Source organism: Cetorhinus maximus, chromosome 1 (assembly GCF_964194155.1).
Source record: "Cetorhinus maximus chromosome 1, sCetMax3.hap1.1, whole genome shotgun sequence".
Lineage (NCBI taxonomy): Eukaryota > Metazoa > Chordata > Chondrichthyes > Lamniformes > Cetorhinidae > Cetorhinus > Cetorhinus maximus.
Window position 1 is genome coordinate 34,555,894 of NC_135879.1, and position 15,112 is coordinate 34,571,005.

At 40.4% G+C, this 15,112-nt stretch overlaps 1 protein-coding gene across 2 annotated transcripts in view; it reads right to left on the bottom strand.

The window, feature by feature from the left end:
* The window catches only part of fat4 (FAT atypical cadherin 4), a 397,379-nt gene that overhangs the window by 69,795 nt on the left and 312,472 nt on the right, over nt 1-15,112 (bottom strand). For both annotated transcript variants that reach the window (XM_078539696.1, XM_078539702.1), the window contains exons 9-10: nt 9,293-9,543; nt 1,463-5,821 (exon numbers count right to left, since the gene is read on the bottom strand). In XM_078539696.1, the coding sequence (XP_078395822.1) occupies nt 1,463-5,821; nt 9,293-9,543 (4,610 nt within the window). The remainder of the gene's footprint in view (nt 1-1,462; nt 5,822-9,292; nt 9,544-15,112) is intronic.

Genomic DNA, 15,112 nt, shown 5'->3' on the forward strand with positions numbered 1-15,112 from the left:
AAAATTTTCCTAAAAATTCTTAAACATGTCCCAGCTCATGTGACACTGTCACAATAATGTCTGAATAATTTTATTTTTTCTTTTTTTCAATGTTTCATGTTGATCTTAATCTCCATGAGGCAGCCCCGACTCTCCCTCCTCCCCAGGCCTGCACAAGTAGCGCTGAGCGCTACCGGGCGCGCATCACGCTGGGCGGGCCTTAATTGGCCCACCCACATTAAATGGCGGCACGCAGCCGATCACGGGCAGCAATTGGCTCCGCGCCTGCCCGCACACATTCCAACCAGCCCGCCCGACGGGGAGAAAATTATTTCCAAAGTATTTTTGGAGAGAATAGGACAGCAGCGTGATATCTTGTTTTACACTAATTATTTATAATATTTACTATGGGATTACTGTCTACTATGGGGTGTCTGGAGAGTGCAGATCTCAGGCTTTTTTGAAGATCTTCATCCTTTGCCTTTTAAAAAATATTTTCTTTCAGAGGCTCACCAAAGTTTAAAATAAAATACCAACATCTATTTGCCTATTTAAGTTTTTTGAAAATGTTGAGGTGCTCAATAAAAACCTACAGTATTCTAAAATGACCTGACATGCATAATCAAGTGTAGAAATAGGTTTATGTTGGCATTAACAGTTTGAAAAATCAATTCCTTACTACCAATCTCTAGATTATTTCCCAACAAAAAAGAATTGCTGAACCTAACACTTATTCCACTACCTCTTTCTTGCACAGTGCACCTTGGCTCCCAACTCTTTGTCAATGCTGTTTTATAACCAGCATTCGGAGGAATGTAAGAGCAACCTGAGATGTCCACCATTTCTTCCCTTCCTTCCTTCCTGTTTACTTGCATCTTTGCTGACAGCGTAAAGCTACAGTATAAATGGAAACCCACTATGTGGGGGACGGTGAACATCTTGTCACCCAATGGCAACTGCAATTACTCCATTTAGGTAACTTTCTCTTTGAACAAATTTGAAGAGCATCGTACTCCATCAGAACATGGGTAGATTTTACTTTATACCCTGCCACCCTCTTCAGGCTTCCTTCACCACGTGCTAGTCTTCAACATCGAGAATCAGCAGCAAACCTGCCACTAGTATTCTGTAATTGTCACTCTTTGGCCACTTGAAGGAAGTCTGTAAGGGTGGTCAATATTGGTGAATTTTCTAATTTTCCTTCACCACCTTGAGGAAAATCCCTTGCTTTGGCACATTTCCTTACTGACTTCTCAGAGGAATTAATCATGTGGACATTTGACTCTGTGGACTTGTATCACAAAATCTCTTGCCATAGCATAATGGCACCACCAACTGCCCAAAATGTTACTTCTCAGCGTTATTATTTTAAATACAAAATATCCAAAAACCTTAATGACTAATTTAATTACGAAGTGATGTATGCATTTTATAATAACAATCACGGAAAAAATTATTAAAAGAGGTTTCCCACAGTGAATACCTGTATATCCAGCTTTACAAGCACAGCTAAAACCTCCTGGGAAATTCTGGCAAGTTCCATCACTTTTGCAGGGATCTGACTGACATTCGTTGATGTCCCTTTCACAAGCAGTTCCCATGAACCCTTCAGGGCAGGTACACGAAAATCTACTTATTAAATTATGGCAAATTCCACCATTGTGGCAAGGGGATGGAAGACACTCGTCTATGTCAGTTTCGCAGGCGTGTCCAGAATATCCTGGGAGACATCGACAGATGAATGGTTCTAGAACTGTGTTGGCCACAATGACCACTGGGACGCTTTCCTCGCTTTGTAATAATGGACCAACGGCAAGCCTTTTCACGCAGCTTCCACCATTCTGACATGGGTCATTAGTGCAAGGGTCATGGTCCACTGAATCTACTCGCACTCCACTCTGTCTGAATAAGGTTTCCTTAATGCTCTCAAAAAAAGTGGCTACCCCACTGGGGCTTACATACTGACTGCTAAATCGTTTCACAGCTGCCATTATATATGTTTTCTCATTCAGTTCATAAAAACCATAGATCTGTACTGCAGTTCCCATTCCTGCAAGCTGAGAGTTAACAATGCGTAGGAAGTGAAGGTAGTGGTTGGTAAGAAAATCTTTGACAGTTGCAATATTCAGGCGAAGAAGGACACTATTGTCTATAGTCACATTATTAAATCCATTGAAGAAAACATGGACATTGCTGTTTACGGCACTGTGTAACCCGTCACTACTACGGACAATCAGATCAAATGTTCCGTCTGTTGACCTCGGTTGGGAATTTAGGTTGCATGTACCCGCTGGGATGTTAAAAAGAGTTGTAGATCCCATAGTCAGAGTACAGCGGAAGGTATCCAATATATCTGGATCCTGGGGCTTCACACTTGCCAAAATCCCACCAGGAAACAGGTTTCCAAAATAGTGAACAAATATCTCTACTGTTCTGGGCTCAGATGGATTGTCATTCTGATCATGTATTGTGACATGCACAGTTCCTGTGGAAGACATCTGTGGTGTGCCAGAATCACGAGTGACCACTGACAAGTAGAAATCGCTGATCTGCTCTCTGTCAATTTCTCTGGTTGTGGTAAGGATCCCTCCAGAGCTAAGAGTGAAGTAACTGGTAGCAGGACCTGTGCTGAGCAAATGGTAGGTGAAAGGACCTTGGTTTGGTGGAAGGTCTGGATCAGAGGCGTTAAGTGTCATCACTACAGCCCCTGCACGTTGGTTCTCTACAACTTCTCCACTCGTGGATGTTAAAGTAGGTCCATTGTCATTAATATCCTCCAGGTTGACAAATAAACAGGTGCTACCTGTGGCTGAGGGCACTCCTGAATCAACTGCTAATATAGAGAGGTTGTAAACGGGAATGGACTCACGATCCAGTTCTGCTGCCACTGAAACCTGGCCAGACTGTGAGTCAATAGAAAAGGCATCCTTTTCATTTCCAGCTCCAATGTGATAAGTGAATCTGCTCCAACTGGGAACAGAGTCAGAGTCAAAGGCACTTACAAAAATGACATGAGCTCCGGGTGCAGCCCCCTCATTAATCTGTACCGAAACCTCCTCCGATGTAAAAACAGGAGGATCATTGGCATCCAGTACAGTAATATTCACAAAGACTTCATCAACATCAAATCCACGGATGCTTCCAGCATTCTTAGCAAGAACCCTCAAGGAAACGGTTTCTTCCTTTTCCCGATCAAGCTGCCCTGACACATAGATCTGTCCGGTCTTTTTGTCAATCCTGAACCCTTTCCTTTTGCTTTTACCAACAAGTAGGTAGCTGACAACTCCGTCATTCCCAAGGTCTCGATCACTTGCAAATACTTCCCCAACTGTGGTGCCTTTTAAAGCAGCCTCTGAGATCTCAAAGCTGTACTGTCTGGACACAAAACGTGGGACATACTCATTTACACCACTGAGCTGCACATAAACATCAGCAAAGCTAAAGCGGTCCTCATCGGGGACGTTAAAAGCTTTCACATACAAGTGATAACTTTGTTTCATTTCAAAGTCCAAAAATCCTTGAGTTGTGATGACTCCAGTGTTTGGGTCAATGACAAAAAGGTCACTGTCAGTTGTCTCAATTGCATATGCTATCACAGCATTTGCTCCAGAATCTGCATCTGTGGCATTTAACTGAACTACAGTTGTGCCACTCGGGGCGTTTTCTGATATAATTGGAAAGTACTCCTCTGGACTGAACAGTGGTGCATTATCATTTGAATCAGTGACATGAACAGTAATACTAAGGTAGCCAGTTCTTTTCATCCAACCGCCATCTTCAGCACTTATGGTCAGTTCATGCTTTTGCTGAGACTCATAATCTAGATGTCCGGCCAGAGATATAGCACCCGTTGAATTGATAATAGAGAACACTCTTGCCTCATTTCCTTTAGAAATGTTATATTTGATTAACCCATTCATATCAGCATCTTTATCTCTGGCTGAAACTGTTCTGATGACTGTTCCAGTGGCGAGGCTTTCAGGAACTGTGATGCTGATGTGGCTCTGAGAGAACTGAGGTGTGTGCATATTCTCTTCCGTTACCAAAATACGAACAGTGGACGTTGTGGACAGTGGGGGGTTACCTTTATCCATTGCTGTGATTCTGATCAAAAACACTTTATTCACATTGGCCCTCAGAGAGGAAGCAACAGAAACCCAACCATTATTCTTGTTCAATGCAAATTGATTTGAACTGTTTCCACCAGTAATATGATACTCTATTTCTGAATTTAGGTTGTAATCTTTGTCATCCACTGCGGTGACTTTAATTAACCTTGTACCGACCTTGACATTCTTAGTGACAGGAGTAAAGTATTTTTCAGATTCAAACAGCGGTGCATTGTCATTACTGTCCACAATGTTGATAATGACTGTAGTTTCACTCATCATGGGAATTCTACCTCTGTCTGAGGCTGTTACAATAAAACTGTGCCTGTTGATAATCAGATTGTTAGAACTTGTGGAATTGTGATATTTTACATATTGTTTGGTATAGATCTCTCCTGTGCTGGAATTTATTCGGAAGAATTCTGACTGTGATTTTATGAAGTAAAACACTTGACCATTAAGGCCACTGTCAGGATCTGTAGCTACTACCTGAGTAACTCTGGATCCAATCTCAGTGAGCTCTGGGTACTCTAGATAGTATGAAGGATGAGTAAATCGAGGGGCATTATCATTTACATCTGTCACAAAAATGGTAATGTCTGTATTCACTGTCCACCCAGAATCATGGGCATAAACTTTGACTGTGTAGCGTTCCATATCCTCCCGATTCAGAGGCCTGCTGACGGTGATATCTCCGGTCTTTGCATTAATGGAGAAGGGAAGATTTACATCTCTTATAGAGTACCGACTAACAGCATTCACTCCAGTGTCTTCATCTGAAGTGGTAACACGTGTCACTGTGTAGCCAATAGCAGCATTTTCAGGCACTTGAGCACTAAATATCTGTGAGAATCTTGGAGCATTATCATTTTCATCCAAAACATTGATAATGACATGACACAAAGAGCTCCTTGAAGAAGCTCCTTTATCTGTTGCTTTTACAGTTAATGTGTACTGGGCATTCTTTTCTCTGTCCAATGGTCCAGTATTTCTGATCTCACCAGTTTCTCTGTTGATGTTGAAATTATTGCCTTGGTTACCATCCACTATGGTATATTCTATTTGACCATTAGGACCATTGTCTTTATCTTCTGCTACAACAGTGGTTATTTTATGTGAGAAGGTATTCTCCATTACATTGGCCATGAAAGGATCCTGCGTAAAAGCTGGTGCATTGTCATTGACATCCAGCACAGCTATATCCAATTGCTTATAGGAAGAATAAGGAGGATACCCCATATCTCTGGCTTCAATCCATAGCACATAATTCTGAACAGCTTCAAAATCTAATGGCTTCATCAGAACAAGCTTCCCTGTCAGCTGATCAATATGGAAGACATCACCGAGGTTACCACTGGCGATATAGTAAGATAATGACCCCCTTACATGACTCCTTGTTGAAGAGGCTGACACTGTTGTAATATAGGTATCAATCTTCTGGTCTTCTGGGAATGTAAAGGACTGTTGCCCTGCGTTTATTTGAGGAAAATCAGCCTCATTTCCAAATCTCACCGTCACAGTGGTGGAGTCTGACATTGGATATATTCCACTGTCTTTAACATTAACAGTCACAGTGATATCAGTGCCTCCAGTTAACTTTTGAGCAGCCATGATAGCACCACGGCTTGGATCAATCTGGAATTTTTCCACATTCCTTCCTGTCAAGGAATACTGGAGTTCCGCATTGGAGCCTTCATCGTCATCAGAAACTGTCACAGCAAACACGAATGAACCTGCAGACAGGAGAAAAAGGAAACACATTAGGAGTCTGTTTATGCACACCCAATTCAAGTAGTTCTGCTAAGAAAATTACAAAGATATAGCAATCCTATCATCTGTTTTGTACAGGTTGTATTAGAAAATGATATATATCTCAATAGTCCTCTATTAGTTGACTTTTCTGGACTACAGACATTCAATGTAAGGAATTATCAATTATTGTCAATATATAATGCCCTTTAGCACATTCAAGTTCACTGTAGCACACCAGTGAAAAATGCCCCAGATTAGAAGAATAGAGTTTAGAAATAGATGTTTAATCCTTGCACTGACTGGGTTTGTGGTCTGACTGCTGACTGATGAAATCCTGGTTTAAAAACAAAATTGACAACCAAAGCCCTTGGAGACATAAATTAATTTTTGAATAATCAACAAAATTAGTAAAACCATTAGACAATGCTCATTGAACAAAAGCTAGAAATGAAAGGGAGGTCTAGCAGCATATGAAATATAGGCTGACACTTTCAGAATACAGAGTTCAAGCTTCGAAGCCATTCTGAGCAGAATAAATTAATCCTGCTTATTTACTCCTAAATCCTACCATAAGCAAATGATGACTGCGACAATGTGATCAGGCCCATGTCTCTTTCCTGTAAAAACCCAGCATACTTTTAATTAATGAGGTAATTGTTGAATGACGCATGTTAAATCAAGTGAGAGCAGCCGGTTTGTTACAGAACATAGAAATCATAATAATCTCTAATAGAATATTGCATCGGTGGTGAATTCTAAATATTTTGTTTTATAGGTTCTGCTCTTGATCTCAAAACTTTTATTAATGTCCACACTAATAAGAGATACAATGCCATAAGCAACAGCCCAACAATGCAAAGAATTGCAATGTTCTTGGTGAATAATGTTAAGACTTGCTATTAGTATAAGAATTAAGTGTAGGATAGAGGATTCATGACTACAGTGGAAATTTAAACACATTTTCAGGCTTCTGATGTCGTCAGTCTCAGTTTTAAAGCTAGCTACAATCTGATAACCCGTAACAAACAGTTGGTAACAGCCTCGCTAGCTAGCATGCTTTGAAAAATAGTCTGTGGGAATGCTGATGACCAGTATTGTGGGATATATTTCCTAGACATTCATATCCAATATTCATTTTCTACCATCCTTTTTTAAAAATCTGTTGTTTTGTAATCTCAATTAAATGAAAGCAATGCTGAAAAGTAGAGCTGAAATGGGACACACTGGAGACTATGAGTTTGTTGTCTTCTTAGTGCAGATTAATAGTCAAATGAGAATATAATAAAGAGTAAAATGTATACTTGAGGATACCTATGAGTGTATAAATTATAATCTCATTCACTGGTGGGGGATTATGAGCGGTCTATGGTCAGAATTTTCCCAGGCACATGGAGGCACCTCATTTGAGGGTTTATATTTATTTGCTGGCAATAATTCACAAAGGGGATCTATCCCCAGGTAGCAGACGTGTCTTTTCAGTCACTTCATGGAGACTGATGTCTTTGCTAGTGCTTGACCTGCTTCAATGGAAGCTGCTCCCCTCCCACTGAAGACCTCACTGTCCCTTCACAGTGCGAAGATGGTTGGCAGCCATCACTATGAGCCACGCTGATTTGACAACCCAATGCGGGAACCCAGCCGCTATCCCTAATTGGATGGGAATCCCAGAGGCGGCTCCATAATTGGCCGCCTCGGGGGAAATCACATTCGACATCCTGCCACTCGTTCTTCTAGGTTCCTTACCTGGAATTCATCTCAATCTCGGGATCAGCATGCTAGCAGCAAAATTCAGTTCTATTGCTCAGCTGAGCCCAAAATGAAGTTTCTGCTGTAAAAACCACAACAGGCTATCTATGTTATGTAAGGTAAAGCTCACTCTGCATTGGATCCTCCATTTATTATGTTAAATGTTAATAGGTAGAATATTCTATGCTCTTGATGATTTTGACGCTGAAAGGTTAAATAATTATTATGTAACCACTAAGAGGTGTCAGCCTTGGTTCACACTCGCTCCTGAGTCAGAATGACATTGCTTCAAGTCTCATTCCAGAGACTTATCCACAGAACCTAGCGTGACAGTGCTGTGTGAGTGCAATCTTTTGGATGAGATGTTAAATTCAGGTTCCCCCTGCCCTCTCAGATGGATGTAAAAGATCCCATGGCATTATATGATGATGAAGAAGAAGGGAATTCTCCCGATTTCATGGCTAACATCTATTCCTCAACCAACACCACCAGACGGAAAGATTATCATTGCGATTTGTGACCTTGTGTGAAAACTGGCTGCCACGGGTTACTACATTACAGTCGTGACTGTGCTTCAAAAGTACTTTGTTGACTGTGATATGTTTCCAGGAATTTTGAGAAGTGTGACATAATTGCAAATTCTTTCCATAAAAGATCATTAGATGACAATCAAAAGTAAATTCTCAGGAAGTAATACAGATTAATATATATTATTTTACAGTTCTAAAACAGAACAATAAGGGCTTAATACATATTATAAATAGTTGGTTTGAGCAGAAAATTGTACTGATGCTTTAAAATTGTCATTTTGCAGTAGTGATCTGGAAAAAATGAACTATGCAAACTAGATGCACAGTTAGAAAAGGTTTTGCTTAGCTGAAGGAAATTCTGTGGCAATATCACTGATATATAGCAGCAATATATCAGCAAAACATCAAAGCAAATTAATTTGGCTGGTGGCCAACAATTTAAACTTTTTTTAATTATTAAAAAAAACACAAATTACTAAAGAAGGATGGTGCACATTAAATATCCAATACTAAATCAACTTGCTTTGTCATCCCGAATAGATTTAAAGCACAAATCACGCTGCTCATTCTTTGCCCATAAAATATTTTTTAAAAAATGACAACGAGATGTGTAATATGTTACAGCATGCACTAATAGATCAAAATATAGCAGATTACAAATGTTATTGGATCTGCTTTTAGTCAGTATCTTTATCTCTCCATGCTAAAATTCTTTCAAAGTCTATTAATTGAACACTGTGCTCATGATTTATATGTCATTTATCCTTATAATATGCATCTAATTGCTTTTTCATTACTTAATGGATAGTCAACCTTCTGTAATGTTCTCTTGTAATCTGTCCTACATTATTGCTTAATATCTGGTAACTTGAACACTTCTGTTTTGCTTTCATTTTGCCTTAATTTAGAGAAATGGTAACAAACTACCTTGACATGGTCCATCTTTAGCTTTTCCCTTCCCTACTTTGACTTTTCTATCTCCACTGCTGGGGATGGGCAGTTCACCAATGTCTACGACTAGCTCACTGATGAACACAGCTACCTTGAATATATTTCCTCCCACCCCACTTCCTTTCATTCTTTCAATTTCTCTGTTTCTGATGATGCCACCTTCTATACTGGAGCTTCCAAAATGTCTTCCTTTTTCCATGGCATGCTTTTGACAAAGTTGCTCACCTGCATTTGTGGGTGCTGGAATGTGGGTAACATATGGGAAATGACGAAATCTGGGAGGGTTGTCATTGATGTCTGAAACAGTTAAAAACACAGTGGCTGAACTGGACATGGCTTGAGGTATGCCTCCATCCGTAGCTACCACTACAAGACTGTACATTTCTTTGTTCTCTCTGTTCAGCAGAGCACTTGTAATAATTTGTCCAGTAGATGGATTAATGGAAAAATGGGAGTTACCACCAACCAGGCTGTAGCTGTTAAGAGGAAGGAGAATAAAAGAAACTCAGTAAGTGCATTGGGATCATTTCACACTTAGCAGCTTCAGTAAAGTGAACTTGTGAAATAAACAATATCAAGATAAAATTAACTGGTCCATTATACCATCTTGCTATTAAGACTTGACAGGTGCAGGTTCTTCTTGTAACTACCCAATTGGCAATTCTTTGTGGGAAAGCCTAGATAGCAAATATAAGCAGAGCTACTTTACTGGAGTTTACCCAATGTTCACACAAAACTCCTCAGCTAGGGTCACTGTATCAGGATTGAAGCCATCTTCTCTCTAATCCTGGCCAATTGTTTTCCTGGATCTACTAATTCAGCAGAGACCAGATGCCAAATGGAGAATCTTCCAGCACTATATAACTCAGGCTCGTATTTTTCATTGAGTCATTGGGGGAACTTCTCTAAGCATGTTGGACCTGCTCTCTGTTCTTCAGAATCTAAGCTAATTACTTTAACCATTTAATCTTGCTAAGTGCTGAGCACACATGTGTGTTTAGTTCGGTTAAGTACACAGGATAATAGTCACTGACTACTTTTACATTTACAGCAGATGAGCTGTGTTTTACACACCTCATTGAAGGATTAGTCTAACCTGCACTGACTCCAGCCACTCTCCACACATCCACACCAAAGTCTAATAATGTATAAATCTCCAGATGTTAAATAACATAAAACATTGATTCCAAAACTGTGACTCAGAGCCAAGTGAGTCTTTAATCGACCATGAAAACACTGCACATCATTTCCTAAGAAAGTAGACCCATTTGGGAGCATGTGCTTTACTGATTTAAAGCAAATAACTAAGTAAGCATATGAAAACAAAATGGTTAATGTTAGACTCCTTGGCATCAAGGTTAAACGCAGGCAATCAACTAGACGTGCTTTGATTTGGAAGCAAGGTGTGTTTTTCAGTTAGCCCTTAATTAAAGACATGACCGAAGTTAAACAAAACATACCATTTTACTGAAATCAATAGCAGGAATTTTAAAGCATATTATGGTTTAGGTGAAGCTCCTGTAACAGTGTAAAGACTTCACTGGATTAATATTATAAAATAGAATGTTAAACCCATAGAATGTTTCAAAACCGGTGGTATTAAATTCGGATAAACACTGGGCAGAATTTTTAGCTTGGCGTGCAGGCGTGCGCCCGACCCGATTGGGCGCGAAATGACGTTGGACAAGTGTCCTGACGTCATCCTGCGCTGGCGCGATATTTCGGTCGGCGGGTGCCTGCAAAAGTCGGAAGCGGGCCTGCTGATAATTAAGAGGCCAGTTAAGGTCATTAAAGGTGCAATTGGCTCCGATTTTCCGTGGTCTGTCCAACCTTTCAGTTGGCGGGCAGGTGAATCGGCCAGGTGGACTTGGCATTTTTCATGAAACCTCATCCATTGGCGGGATGGTGTTTCTGTTATTGAATGAAGGAAAAATAAAAATCTATAGGCAGCATTTTTATCCTGTATATTTTCAGGTGACTGACTGTGATGCCTGCACAATTTTTTTCCTGATTTTACACACTTTATTTATTGCTTTTCAGGGTCTTCAGCTCCCTGAGGCAGCTCTCTGCCTTCAGGGAGCTTTCTGTCAGTGCCCACCTGCGCCCGCACAGACGTCAGCTCCCGCTCTCCCATCCCGGCAGCTCTGAGCTTCTCAGCGTGCGTTTCAAGCGGACTGGTCACTAATTAATTAACAGCCGATCGTGGTCGGCGGTCTGTTCCCCAGCCGCTCCCGGGCCCGCCAATCGTGCCCGCCTGCCAACCTAAATTTTCTGCCCACTATTTCTTCATTTTACTTTCATCCTGCCTTTAATTTTGAGTTAACCAAAGCATTTACCTTGTTGAATAATGGCCACTTGGGCTTACACATAAGCAAGTTTTAACTCTGATAATACTGTTCACATCCTCCACCACATTTTTACATTTGAATCTTTCCAAAAGTGGACAAAAATATACTTTCGATAGACCCAGATTATTCTGAATTATTTTCTACACATTAAAACAGAAAGACTTGCATTTATATAGCACCTTTCTTGACCACAGGACATCCCAAGGCACTTTACAACCAATGAAATACTTTTGAAGTGTTGTAATGTCAGAAACACATCAGCCAATTGCACACAGCAAACTCCCATATGCATTAACAGGGCTATGATAATGAGCAGATAATCTGTTTTAGTGACATTGGTTGAGGGATAAATATTGACCAGGTCTTCGAGGAAAACTCCTCTGCTCTTTGCTGAAATAGTGCCATACTATCTTTTCTAGTCATCTGAGAGAGCAGACTTGGTTTAAAGTCTCAATTGAAAGGCAACATCTCCGACAGTGCTGCACTCCATCAGCACTACACTAACGTGTCAATCTAGATTTTATGCTCAGTGTGGAGTGTGAACTCACAGTCAGGAGGTTGCATATAGGCAAGTCAGTGGTCTCATTTCTTGCAGTAGTGTCAAATTAAAATGTTGTCCTGAATGCGCACTATGCTGATAAAGTAATGCTGCTGAGATCATGGCAATGTTCTCTCTATGACAATGTTCAGGCAGGAAACAAAGTTGGGGGTTCCTCCTGAGTGCATGGTGAGCATCCATTGGGGCTCTTTCCCCCCAAAATCGACCCCATCATTGCCTTGTCACAAAATTCTGGTGGTGCTTCCACAGGACTGCCATTGCAATACCACAAGTAGTGACTGTGTGCTTAAACGGAGAGAAGGAACCCACAGATGGGAATTTCGGTATCTCTGGAAGGCTTGGCAGTGAACAATGATTGCACAAACTAAGTAAGAACTTGAATGGAAGTATTGGAGATCACCGCTGGACCAGCTTCCTTCTTGTGGGGACCTCAGGACTGATATTACCACTTCCCAGGATGGGCTGACACTTTCCCCAAGAAGCGGTGCCAGCTGTGATGGGCATGAAGGAAATTCAACAGGGAACCAGCGCTGCAACGTGTCATAATTTATGAGTGGTCATGGCAATCCTGGCAGGGGCAGTAAATCCTGGTTGCAGAGTGAGGCAGCATTAGGCTTATTCAATCTTCACACTAATGTCGGTAGGATCATACAACAGAATCCGCAGTCCTTATCTCTAATCTTCTAATAGTGTGCCTGAGAGCTCTCGCTTCTACTCCTTTTCTCTTAAATCCTCAAACAATCAAAGCTTTCGTCATATTCCAAAGTCACTGTTGCAGCTTCAAAAGCTCAACCTGCACATAATGAATGACATTAGAAATAAAAACAGAAACTCCTGGAAATGCAGCGCAAATCCCTTCATATTTGATATAAGATTGATTTCAGGTGCTGATAGAACTGTGCATTTCCAGAATATCTTGCTTTCATTTCAAATTTGCAGTAACTATAGTTTTTGTTATAGCTATAATTAAATTAGCATCTTGTTAGAGGTTCCTGTTAATTTTCTAATGTAAAGCCCCAAGTTGAGTGGAAAGAGAAAATTAATTTTGCTACATATAAACTCCCCTGATGATTATGACACAGAGAAATTCAACTTCTGCCCAAAATAAAATTGGTGAGTGATGACTGTCTGCTCTGCCCTTGCAGACATCAGGCCTGAGTTGAAATAGATATTGGGCATTATTTAAATATTGCTGGCGAATTGCATACATCAAATCAGCACCCTGCTTCAACTCGTCATCGTGGATGGGAAGGGCATGTTTTGGGGTGGAGAAGGATTCGGGTTGGAGAGAGGGAGCAGCATTCTTGTATGGGCAGGCAGCTCTTAGCTTCTGCTGGATTCATAACAATAAAAACTGAAAATGTATTTGGCTGTTTTTTTGAGCACGCTTCTGCCTTTATGTACTGATGGTTACTGCTACAACTTGGCACAGCATGCACAGCCTAAATTCCAGCCATTTGTATCTGAATTTGACATTATTTAAAGATTTTCATTTTCATGGAGCTTAATGCCTATTTCAGGCAACTGCACTGGATGACCAAACATTACCCACACTAATATAGCATCCAGCATAATTCTAACAGAACTCGGGCTTGACAGTTTACAACACAAAATTTAGAGGCTTTACGCCAAATTTACAACTGAAAAGTAGACAGCTGTAAGTTGAAATTCTCTTCCAATAAGTTAACTCACTGCACAGCAGAACCATGCAAACAAGACACATGTTCGACAACTGATATGTGTTGAGTTAGTTGATCTCAACTATACAATGATTGGGGCACTGCAATCTTTGGGCTGGGAAAGGTAAATGGGCCACAGTTGCCATTTCTAATCATTGGAAACACCCATTTGAGTGGACAAAACTGGACTTGTGACCGAATAGTTGTTGATATGCCAAGGCTCACACATGAAGAATGGTCACTTTTGAGTGTGTTATCAGAGGGTGTTTGGAACCCAAGGAAGCCTAAACCAGAAAGCAGTCAGGGTTTTTATTAGGCCACTGAAGAAGGGAAGGAGAGATAAAATTAACAATAACAAAAATACTTGGTGCAAGACTGTTAGATGAAAATATTATCTTAATTTTTGAATGCACATTCTGCAAAACAGAAACAAAATGTCTAACATTTTGTCAAAAGCAGTAGACTTCATAGGTCAAACAGGCCCATCTCTTTTTCAAACTCCCACCTCACCGCTACTCCGGGGCAATGATGTTTTGCTCATACTGAAAAATTATAACAGCCCATCACACCATTCTAGTTGCCTCCTATACCTTAAGCAGATCTTTGAACTGAGCAAAAGAAGAAGCACCATGAAAGATCAATGACAATGGGCAAACAACCAAACTTGACACAATCTACCTGGCATCTAAACTTATCCTGTGAGTTAGTCAATTCCACACACCCATAATACACTAAGGAATGTTTAGAAAATGATAGCAAGATCTCTGCTCCTAGTGTGACAGGGTTCCTAATCTGTCTTCAAGCAAGGTTAGTGACATCTTTTTTACCAAAGGCAAGTGTCTGCCAAGAAGCTGCATTTCATTTCAGTTCATTTAATTTAATTAGGTTTCAATAATATCTTATAGTCCTTATCAGCATATGCTTTAACAATGCAGGAAATCAATGTCACAATCCTGCCAGATGTTAATGTTATACTCCTGCCAATTACTCCTCATTAATGCCAAATGTGTATTCCTTGCACCCAAAAATTTCTAGAATTAGAAAAGTGCAAATGAATCACCCATTATTGTTCAGCACTTCTCAATTTTAGTGTAAGCCTGTCTACAACCTCTCTAACTCTGCCAGTTGTTGCCAAGTGAAGTGCAGTTTGTGGTGATGTGGCTTGTCTCCATCATAAACTTGGCTGAAACCACGTAAACTCATTTCACTTTAGACTCTCCAAGCTACTGGACAATGTGAAACTTTTAACCCATTATTCTGAAATGGACTATAATCCATTTCCTAGTGATGGCAGGTATATGTAAACCTACTGTGCCATTTAAGTCCCTTTGGTTTCTCTTTTCAAACCCATTGATCTCCTAGGATATTAATCAGAGGGCATGAAAATCAAAGGAATACTCAGGTCAAGCAGAATGAAATTAACCCAGGCATGAGAGGGTGAAGAGGGAGATAGGAGAAA